General features: G+C 35.6%; 1 protein-coding gene across 1 annotated transcript in view; it reads right to left on the bottom strand.

Annotated features, from left to right (window-relative positions):
- LOC115214275 (flocculation protein FLO11) overlaps positions 1-12668 on the bottom strand; it is an 85014-nt gene that overhangs the window by 16917 nt on the left and 55429 nt on the right. Inside the window, exons 2-3 of the mRNA XM_029783420.2 lie at positions 7251-7334; positions 598-819 (exon numbers count right to left, since the gene is read on the bottom strand). Coding sequence (XP_029639280.1) covers positions 598-819; positions 7251-7334 — 306 coding nt within the window. The remainder of the gene's footprint in view (positions 1-597; positions 820-7250; positions 7335-12668) is intronic.

Genomic DNA, 12668 nt, shown 5'->3' on the forward strand with positions numbered 1-12668 from the left:
TAGTTTTAGTGATTCACACATAGAGACACACATTCTCAGTTTTACATACATATATATATATTACCTTTCTGTTAAGGTAAGATCAACAAAAAGACATATGCCATCTAGTGAGAGATAAATATTGTTTAATGCATACGGTATATAGTTCTGAGCTACTACTACGTTCATACACAGGAGATGTTATCTAGGCAGGTTTTAATAACATGCTCACTGTCTCCAAGCAATCACCGGGCTCTGAGCACATGACCTAAATTGCATAGGCCATGTATTTCCAATGTATGAAATGTTACAGCTCATAACTATATATGTGTACTTTAAACAATACATACATACATACATACATATATATATATACATACATATATATATTTATTTATTTATTTATAATTATTCATGCGGATGGGCAAGCTAGAGGTAGTAGATAGCTTCCGTTGGAAGTCAATAAACATGAATTCAATGGGAAAATATGTTCTGCATTGTAAGGGAGATACATGCTTTAGTAAGATATTTGAGGAATGCAACTCTTCTACAATACAGGAGCTGTCTACAATTATTAAATGGCTAAATAAAATACAATTGATGTTGAGTAACACTTACCTCTGCCAAAAAAATGTGTAATAAATCCTTGTGCTAACATCATCTGCCCAGACCGTATCATACAACCCCACCCACAATCTGTTGTGAACTTAGTGCCCTTAAAAGGTTCAAAGTCACGCCGATATGTAAACCAGAGGCGACTTGCAAAATCCATTTTAAACAGCTCCATGTTGTTCACGCGATTACTCTGACCAATCTCTTTGCCTCTGCCATCAACTTCATCTGAAATAAACATCAAGAAATTATTGGAAAAGAATAAAAGAACACAACTCAAAGTGGATTTTTTTTTCTTTTACCTGAAATGGAATTTCATCTGTTTAATTAAACACTGTGAAAAATACAGAAAACAATGATAATAAGAAAACTGGAATAAAGTTTCCTCTTCAAATCATTATTCTAATGAGTGCCACTAAAGATTTTGACACCCTATATAGTCTGTGACAAACAAGATAGTTTGGCAGGATTTGAAGTCTGAATGTAAAAGATTGTAGCTAAATACTGCAAAGCATTTTGTCCAATGTATCAATGATTCTATTGATTCACTACCCTCTTAACAACAACAGCAACAACAACAGTCTCAAATTTCAGCACAAGGCCAGCAATTGTAAGGAGTAGGGAAAGCTGATTACATCAACCCCAGTACTTGACTGGTACTTATTTTATTGGCCCAAAAAGGATGAAAAGTAAAGGTAACTTTGGATGAACTTAAACTCAGAATGTAAAGATGGATGAAATGCCAATAATAATAATAAAGATAAGAAGTATGATGAGATGGAAAACTGAACCGACATTTTATGGAAAAACCTTGCGCATCCCGGATATCAGAAGAGGGATTTTCCAGGGTGATTGCCTATCCCCATTGCCTTTTGTTCTCTGCATGATACCCCTGGCCTTGGTACTATGGAAAATTAACCTGGGGTACCAACTAAAGGAAAAATCCCAAACAATCAACCACCTCCTCTTCATGGATGGTTTGAAACTGAATGGCAAAGATGCGAAACAAGTAAGTTTCTTGGTGAACACAGTCCACTGTTTTAGTACTGATATTAGAATGGAATTTGGACACATGAAGTGCAGAATAATCTACCTAAAAAGAGGCAATTACGGAACAGAGACTTGATTAAACAAACCGAAAGGGAAGGATACAAATACTTTGGTGCACTAGAGTTCAACGAGATAATGGAAATGGAAATGAAAGAGCAACTGAGGATGGAGTATTTCTGAAGACTGAGGTTGGTGTTGCGTTCAAAACTGACTGGATGAAATAAAATCTAAGCAGTTAATATGTGTGCAATAACTTCACTTTGGTATGTAGCAGGAATTATAAAATGGCAAAAGAGAGAGATGAAAAAATTGGATACCAAGACCAGAAAAATGTTGATAGTACACGGAGCCTTCCACCCTCAAAGTGACAGTGATAGGCTGTACTTGTTCAGAAGAAAGGGTGGGAGAGGTTTAATCAGTTGCCAGGACTGTATTGAAGCAGAGGAAAACAGCCTAAGGTGGTACATAAAAAATGCCGTAGAGCCACTGTTGAAACACATGATAAAGGCTGGTGTCATCAACACTGAAAATTGTGTAACTAAAGACAAATTTAAACAAGAAATGACCAAAAAAGAAAAAGCATGGAAGGAAAAGATGTATGGACAATTTGCAAGAGATGTGAACACTAAGACAGAAACAGAGGACCAGTGGCTATGGATGAGGAGCAGTGACCTGAAGATAGAAACAAGCATTCATATGCACAGCTCATGAACAAGCATTAAGGACCAACCATATGAAGTGCAGAATAGACAACACTACCAATAGTGACAAATGCAGCATGTGTGGTGAGAGGGGTGAAATGGTATGGCACATTGTTAGCGAATGCCCGAAATTAGCACAACGTGAATACAAAAACACCAAGACAATGTGGTAAGAATGATCCATTGGGAGTTCTGTGGAAATCACAGCCTACAAAGACCAAAGATGTGGTATGAGTAGACTCCAGAAGGAGTCACCAAAAATGGGAAGTGCATAATCCTGTGGGATGCAATGATCTAATGCAATCACTTGACCAGACTTCGGAAACTGGACATTGTTGTGGTGAATAAAAAAATGAAAGAACATGTATGATAATCGACATAGCATACCCTGGCGACAACAGGATCAATGTGAAAGAAGAAGGAAAACTATACAACTATGATGATTTGAAGAGGAATGTATGTCTTCATGCCTTTCAGCTTTGTCCACCACAGCCACCAGGCAAAGGAAAACTGCCCAATTAATAATAATAATAACAATGGTTTCAAATTAGGGCACAAGACCAGCAAATTTTGAGGGGAGGGAGTTAGTCAAAACCATCAATTCCAGTACCTGACTGAGGCTATACTTTATTGATACCAAAAGGATGAAAGCTCAAGTTGACTTCAATACTTGAGTTTGATATAATCAACTAAACTTCCACAACTAAAATTACTGGTCTTCTGCCTAAATTAGAGTCAACTATTATTATCATTATCATTATTATTATTAGGCTCTTTGTAGTTTAAAATACTTTGTACTATAAAAAAAGCAACATTTGCTTTTTTTTATAGTATGTGAGAAATATTTTGTATGGAATGATGAGCATGATGTAGCTGTATGCATGTGTGCTGTATCTGAATGTGTGTGTGTGTGTTTGTATGTGTACGTTTATTTTTTGTGTGTATGTATGTCTGTGTGTGCATGAGAAAGAGAGAGAGAGAGAGAGAGAGAGAGAGTGTAAGAGAGAAAGCTATAGGGTGTGTTTATAAGTGTGTAAGAGAAATGTCTGTATGTAAAAGTCATTACTGAATCTAATTGTATGTGGAGGTGGATCATACACCAACTCGTGTATATTAGATTACAGTCAGCTCATTTCTATTTATATATACATACATACTTTACATACAGACATATACACACTTGTGTATTACCACATTCATATACATGCATGTACACATCTGCACTCATATACACACACACACACCACACACACACATATATGAATTAACATGCACATACACAAGTATGTAAAATTACCATCATTTTACATCTACTTCCTATACTGGCATGGGCCAGATGAGTCACCATGCTCTTTATCTGGAATTACTATTCTCTATGACAGGTTGGAGGACCACATCTCACACTTACATTCTCCTTTTTTTTTTTTTTGGTATGGTTCATATGGTAGGGTACCATTCCTAACACTAACTAGTTTAGAGAGTGTACAGCATGTATTGTCTAAGCACAGATGTAAATATAAAAAAAAATAATTAGAAATAACAAACACATGTTCTGTAGGGGTGCATGGATTAGTGGTTAGGGTGTTGAACTCATGAGCATAAGATTGTGGTTTCAATTCCTGGACTGAGCAATGCATTGTGTTCTTGAGCAAAACACTTCATTTCATATTGCTCCAGTCCACTCAGCTTGTAAAAATGAGTAATCCTGTGATGGAGTGACATCTTGCCCCAGTTAGGAATATATATGCCAGAAAAACTGGGAAACAAACCTTATGCTCAGCTTCATCATCATCATCATCATTTAATGTTTGCCTTCCATGCTGGCATGGGTGGAACAGTGTGACAAGAGCCAGCCAGGCAGAAGCCTGCACCAGACATCTGTAACTGTTTTGGCAGGATTTTTACAGTTGGATGCCCTTCCTAACACCCACCACTGAGAGGAGTGGACTTAGTGCTTTTTACATGGCACAAGCACAGGTGAGGTCAGTTTTGGCAATGTTTTTACAGCTGGATGCCCTACCAAATACCAACCACTTTACAGTGTGTACTGGGTGTTTTTTAGTGGCACCTGCACTGACAGGGTCACCAAGTACTTGCAAAAAAAAAATAATAAAAGCTATTTTGAGAGGGGAGGCAGCATTAGAGAAGGTGATTTTGTGTCGGATGATGAAAGGTTATCGTGAGGCAGAGAAACAAAAATAGGTGTCTTGCTGTAGAGGAGGTACAAGGTTTCCCGACTGGAGAGAGATCAGGAATGAAGACAGAAACAGGTGTGCTGCTGCAAAGGAAATACATGGTTGCCCAGCCTGAGAGGAGTGCAGGAGAAGGAGAGAAAGTTGGAGATAGCAGGATAAAGATGGTGGAAAAGTGCTGGGCATACTCACAAGGGACAGGAATCAGAATATAAATGGGATGGTTAAGTAAAGGAAGAGAGAGATATAGATGGTGGCAAGTGCCAGGGCCTTATGGAACAATAAGAAATAACCAACACATGTTTTATATAATGTGTAGTATGAGTGGATGGTTAAAAATTTACTTTGCAGCCAAGAGGTATTGGGTTCAACATCACAGTACTTATATAAAGTGCATTGTAAAAACAGGTAGTTTAATAGAGAAAGTCCTATTGAGACCATTTAGGGTATATAGTTAGAGGATCTAAAAGCAGTATTAAGAAGTTTATTGATAAACTCAAATGTAAAACAAAATGTTGGTACCATTAACTAACAGTAAATCAATGACCCTATTCAGCCAAAACAACACTGTGAACCATTAGGTTACATTATCAGCTTCTAATGTTAGTTTGTGCTAAGAGTGCTTTCCACATACTAGTTTTCCATGCAGTATCTGCTTTGGAATCATCTAATCATTCATTTGTTCAAGGTGATTGGTCCAATATAAATTGTGCTTGCATACCATAACCTCAATACTTAGATTTTGATTCCCTTCAAAATCTCTGTGTCTAGAGTCTATGAGGAGCAGCTAATATTCAAAATATGTCATAAGCATCTCAAATAAAAGCACTCAAGAACCTTTACATAGTGCTTGAATAGGATCCATGTCACGAACAAAGAAAGGAAATCAATACACAGGTATGATAAACACTTATCAACCTTGTGATGCCTTCTTGAGAAAAGACTTATGACATATCAAGACTGAAAAACTGTGAAGGAATCAGTTGCTTTCTAAAGCCTTAGAGGTATTTCAACTAAGATAGACTATTTTAGAATTGTGTTTCCTGTGGCAGACTGGTACATTACAACAATCTTGTCTGGACTAATTCTGAGTCCAAATACCTTATAAGATGTAGAATCAAGATCTATGAGAATTTGAAAGTCCTTAGTAGTAAGTACTATCATCTTCTTAACTAGTTGGAGTCATCTCATCTGCATTAAGGAGATCATTAATAAAAGAGTGAAAAACTTTTGCATTTGCAGTAAAACACTGTAAATTGAAGAGATGATCATAAGATTGCTATCATATATATATATATATATATATATGTTGTTTAAAAGTAAAAGCACATGTGAGAGTAACAATGAAATACAAGGAAAAGAGAGCTGAGGCAAGGATGTCTTCTTGTTGATATCATTTCTACAGGAATGGATCCTGCCATGCTCCCACTGACACTGACTCATGCTTCCATGTTATGAAATGGTTTAATTAACAATATAAAGTGTTCTGAACAACAAAAATTTATAGAGTAACTCTCACAGGTATGCATTATTCACAGAATCAAAGTTTTTTTTATTAGATCAATGTAAACCCTAAGAATGACCATATTCTGCTTATAGTACCTTACTTGTATCTGTCTTACTGTAAAAATAAAATCCATTGGTCATCTACCAGAATGGAAACCACTCTGAGATCCAGGAAGGATATCAATTACAAAGGATTTATTCAGGTGAGTAAGAAAAATTCCTGCCAGAACCTTGTCAACAGCTGACATTAGAGTAAAATTCCTCTATGGTTCTATGCTTTTTTCTGACACTCCTGCCTTTCGAAAGAGGTAACATAATTGCTTCTTTCCATTTTTTGGAAATAGTATTGCTTCTCTAGATTACATACACTAAGTTCATGAAGACTGTGTGATATGAATTTCCCCAAAGTGCAAGACCGTAGTGCAGACTTCAATCTTTAACTTTCTTAAGAAAAGTGAACACATCAGATAATGCAAACCTATATACCCATCATTCACCAAAATATGGAATAATCTCAGCTGTATTACAGGTCCGCTTGATCAGCATTGGACTGGAACCAAAAAACATTTTGGGACTGACTGGCCTACATTGAATAAAATAACCAGAATTTGTTTGTCAGTCAGGTTTAGGCAACCAGAATTATTAATGAGTTTTGGGCAGAGACACAATACAAAGACTATAGAGGGATTGAATTCACGATCTTCCTCCTCTGAACTTTAATCCTTCAGCATCTAAGACAGCCATATCCAGCTAAAACATACTACTTGTTTTATGTTTAAACTGGTCAAATCCAGTTTCTAACAGCTATTATACAATATCATACTAAGAGTAAACAATCACTTCATTGAATCTCAAAGCTATGAGATAATGCATGATTAACCCAAAAGGATATGAATAAATAAGCATTATATTATAACTGAATAATCTCACTTACACACATGATGCCCTACATGGTTGTTAAGTCTGCAAGAAATAGAAGCCAAATTGTTGTCAAATGACATCCTATTATCGTGAAAAAGAAAGACACATTGTTTAATGTGATCTATGATGTATTGTGCCAGGAAGAGGTAGGGATGGTCATGCTAGGTCTTTTCTGACAGACCTCATCATGGGCTATACCAAAACAACAGCAACATCAACAGTAAATAAAAAAAATGAGTCACCATTCAAAAAGAGAAAGAATTAAAATAAATGAGAATTAATAAGTTACCATCATGTCTTCTATGATAATGTTCTCCAAGGAGGAAAATAGGGCTGTCATAGCGAAAACTTGTCTTTCGGTTCAACGTCCAACCTAATTAAGAGAAAAAAAATATTTTGACATAAGAATGCTTTATATATAAACAAGTTTCAGGTTTATGAATATACAAAGAGAATATGAAATAAAACCTGTTCTTTATGAAAAAGTCTGTGGAAGATAGAGCCTGCATTATATATAAGGGTCATACAATTGTAGGTAATGAAATCTGTCATAGAAATGGCTCAAGACATAGTCAAAAACAAGAGAGGAATGTGGTGGAGTAAAGTCCTTTATATTATGAGAAATCATTTTAACCTTTTTAGCAAATGAATCATCACTAAGCCATGAAACAGAAGTCATCAATAAGTTATCTGGATTGTAGTAGAATTATGTGTGGCATGCTCTATCTGTTTTACAATTAAATCCGGTTACAATGTAGAACTCAGGTGGAGTCATGGAGTCAAACAGTAAAGACAGACATGTGGGACCCTGTTAATGCATTAGAAGCTCTAACTTCACAAGATTCTGAATAGACTGGTTGGCAACCAAACAGAGAACTTGAATTCTAATGTAGCTAACAATACACCAACTATTTTGGTATGTGTGTGCGAGTGTATGCATACTTAGAAACAACTCAAACAACCTATTCACACACACAGAGAGTTTACAAGAATAACCACACACATACACACTCACACATACATAGTTTAAAATAATCAGAAAGCAATTCTATCATTACAATCATTACAATAGTTTATCATCAATAATTAGTACATATTATATTGATAATGACCCATCTCATTAGATGGCATCTTAAAACACACACATGTACATATATACATATATGTGTGTGTGTGTATGCATGTGTATATATGTGAACAAGCATGGCTTAGTGGTTAGGGTATTCAGCTCATAATTGTAAGGCTGAGAGTTCGATACCCAGTAGTGCAGACACTATTTTACTGCTCCAGTCTACTCAGCTGACAAAAATGAGTAGTACCTACATTTAAAAGGGCCAGCTTTACCACATTCTTTGTCATGCTCAATCTCCCTGAGAACTACATTAAGGATACACATTTCTATTAGGGTGTTCAGCCACTTGCATGTTCATTTCACAAGCAGGCTGTTCCGTTAATCGACTGGAACACTTGTTATCATAACTGAAGAAGCGCCAGTTATAAATATGTATATATATATATATATATATATATGGTAAAATATTTTACCTTCGCCCATCCGATACAATAGATGAATTAATTGCATTGCAATTATAAGCATTTATGTATTTGGCATTTGGGTGCTTCACCAGCAGTATATTGGATAACTGATATCCCATAGTGGGTTACCCTCATAACCCCTATCTTACTTTGTACTATATATATATATATATATATATATATTATATATATATATATATATATGCTGAGACCCCCTTCGGTCATGACTGACCGTGGGATTGAACTTAGAAAGTTACTCTCCCAAGCACAAGTCCGGGCCAGGTTCTTTATGGAAGATCAGCAGTCACCCATGCATACCAGCCTCTCCTCTCCACACCACCAGTGTTATCCAAGGAAAAGGCAACAGCCTATACAGCTTGGCACCTGTGACATCGCAACTCATTTCTACAGCTGAGTGAACTGGAGCAACGTGAAATAAGTGTCTTGCTCAAGAACACAACATGCAGCCCGGTCCAGGATTTGAACTCACAACCTCATGATCGTAAACTTGACGCTCTAACCACTAAGCCATGCGCCTTCATAAATATATATATATATATATATATATATATATATATATATATATATATGCTGGCCACTGATAAAATCTTTTTTAAAAATTCTATCCTTATATTAGAAGTATATATATATATATATATATAATGTAGGTAGTTAGGGCAAATCCAGCTGTTTCCTCTTAAAGCACATCTGTGTATTCCATCACTACAATCCAATATATAGTCCCACTTGCTGCTGTATGTTAGTTCAATATACATATTAAAATTGAGAATTATGGAAATATCATTTGTAGGGTTATTGTATAACATTAATAGGAAATTGGAAACCATCACAAGTATTGCATTTACTAATCGGAATTAACAGTTTTACATGTTAAATAGACATTTAAGAAATTTCCTATTGGAAATTCTTCAGACAGAAATTAAATAATACAAATTTTATGTTTGGACGAAGTGTTTATATTTAGACAGTAATCAGGAGCAGCACAGACAGCCCCAGTGAAGGAAGGGTCACACACACGTGCTGACATACATGCACACACACACATATACACAAACACAAACATACATACATATATATATATATACATATGCATGCATACATATACGCATATACATATATATACATACACAGACAAATGTACATGTACATATACATACACATATACAAATATATATATATATATATATATATATATTATATATATATATATATATATATATATATATATATATATATAATATATATATATATATATAATTAAGTCAAAATAAGGGTGAAAAAATTGGATATTAATTTAATAACACCAATTAAAACACCAAGTGGCCTAGCGTATAAAAGACTGGGATTCAGTAAATATTATTAATACACAACTATAAGAGAGAATCAGCGTCCACATAGTGGATTCTCTCTTATAGTTGTGTATATATATATATATACACACATGCAGAGACAAACTGTAATTCCTATTAGCAAATGAAACATATGTAATGGCAAATAAATAATACCAAAAAATTTCCAGTTTCCTGTTTTGTTTGTTTGTGGATGCATACCTGTGTGTATGTGTATGTGTGTGTTCTCGTTCATTTGCTCATTTTATGTGGTAGCATAGGTTAGATGAATACCTATGCCCAGAAGATCCTAATACATTTTCTTATTACTTAAGGGAACTTAAGCCATTGAAGGAGTCTTTAACGAGATGGAGATAGCTCCAAATGTCCCTCAGACCATACCCTGTTGCCTTAGAAAAATGGTATGACACATTTGATAATGTGGAGGCACATGGCCTAGTCGTTAGAGCAGTGGACTCGCGGTCAAAGGATCATGGATTCGAATCTCAGACTGAGCGATGTGTGTGTTTATGAGTGAAACACCTAAGCTCCACGCGGCTCTGGCAGAAGGTAATGGTGAACTTCTGCTAACTCTTTCACCACAACTTTTCCTCACTCTTTCCTCCTGCATCTTGTAGCTCACCTGCGACGGACTGACGTCCGGTCCAGGTGAGGAACTTATACGCCAAGGAAACCGGCCCTTATGAGCCAGGCATGGCTCGAGAAGGAACAAACAAATGTTCCTTCTAAAGGATGAAACAACAACAACATTTGATAATGCAGTCTAATCCTGAGAATAAAATAAGACTGCATGTTCAAGACAGCAATAGTTACATTGGATCAAGGCTAAGCAACAACAACAACAACAACATGAAAAAAAGTCTGTACCAGCTCTGAAAATAGTTGTCTAACACATTACACAATTTCAAACAATAAGTTATAGACTGAAGTCTTAGATCAAACAGGCTTATAGTAAAGTAAACAAGCCTAAATTTGTATGACAGAGAACCCTAAAAGCTGTAAGATCATAACAGTACCACTATATTTCATGAAAAATAGCAAAAAACCATTTACATGAAATACAGGCAACTGATATGAATAGTTGCTTTCTAAAATATATGTTAGGAGACCTGAACTGTTTTTTGTAATGTAGGTTATCATTTGATATAAGCTATTTATACACAACAAGTGATATACTTAAACATGTGGGAAGATACCTTAAGATAATGGTCACTAGTATGGTTATGATGATGATGATGATTATATACATTAGTAAAATTTCCATGTTTCAAAGGAACAGTGTGTGAACTTCATTGTTCTGATTTATATTTTACAATTATAATATAAGAATTCTTAGTTGTCAAAAATGTTTCTTAAGCAGTTTGTCTTCCAGCCTGCTTGCTCCTTATCAGTCCAATGTAAGCTTGCCTTTGGAGAAGACATTTCTATTTATGCAAAAGATATATATCTAATTGATCAAACTGCTTGCAACTTCCCAATGGAAAATGAATACTCAACAGTACAATAGAGTATTCATAATCTATTATATGAATCTTCTATTGAACAATATAGCCTGAGTACAATAGAGTATTCATATAACATAGTATGAATACTCCATTGTACAGGCTTGTACAGCAATGGTAATGAAAGCAATCTGTCTAATCCACCAAATGGTCAGAATTTTTATGGAAAATCCATGTAGAAGCTGACTATTGTGTCTACTAAAAACGTTACATGTCTCATACATGTAAAATAACAACATTGCAAATTACTTAACAAGAGAACCTGCTACAAATAGCAAGCCAGACTTCACCTTCTTGAACAAAAAACGGACACATTGGATAACGTAATCCCAGAAAGACAAAACAGTCATGGCTGGGATACCTATGATCATAGATTTGCTCAATCCAATATCATTATCATAAGTATCATAGCCTCAGAGACTTTCAGACTGATTCCTCTACAACTGACTTGTGCATTTATTCACAGCCAAACCATAAACATGTGCATTATCATGAAACGAAGGTTATCAGCAAAGAGTAGGTTATCATTATATGTAGATTATAGATACCATGATCAAAATTTTATGCCTGTTTTCTGTGCTGGTAGAGTTTGGATGGGTCATCATAGTATGAGCAAATTCTTATTCACAATTATTCCCTTTGTAGATGGGTTGGGAACAAATCTCGCTTGTATGTTCCATTTTTGGCATGGATGGATTTTATGGCATGGATGATCAACAAGGTGTGATAAAGTGATAAGGAAGGGAGTAATGTGAGAGAGGGAGTAATGTAATAGATTGCAATGATGATGAGCACTGGTGAAGGATTGAGAGAGAATGTCAGTGAGTGATGCATAAAAACAGGGATGAGCAACTGTGCATGTATGTGTGTGTGTGTGTATGTGAGAGAGAGAGAGAATGTGGATGACAGAAAGGGATGACCTGGAAGAGCAGGAGGGATGACTAACAATACAGAAGAAAGATGTGAAAGGACATTAAATATGGAGGGGTCCAGTGCCATTCCTTATTTTACACACACACACAATGCCAGCATGGAAAACAGACATTAAATGCTGTCCATTACTGTTTCTAACAATGCTACCATTTTGGTGGGTTTTCTTTTATGTCTCAGTCAGAAGAAGACAGGCTGCTCCCGTGATCTTTTGCATGGCCCCTAATATTAATAGAAGTGGGAAAGATAAGAAGAAACTACAACTTAGTGGTTATCCTCAGACAAGGATCCTAGTATAAATACTTACAACAGACTATATTTTAAGGGCCAGGTGGTGGTGATGGAACTGGACAACATACAAATCTCTTT

This window comes from Octopus sinensis, linkage group LG7 (assembly GCF_006345805.1).
Source record: "Octopus sinensis linkage group LG7, ASM634580v1, whole genome shotgun sequence".
Classification (NCBI taxonomy): Eukaryota; Metazoa; Mollusca; class Cephalopoda; order Octopoda; family Octopodidae; genus Octopus; species Octopus sinensis.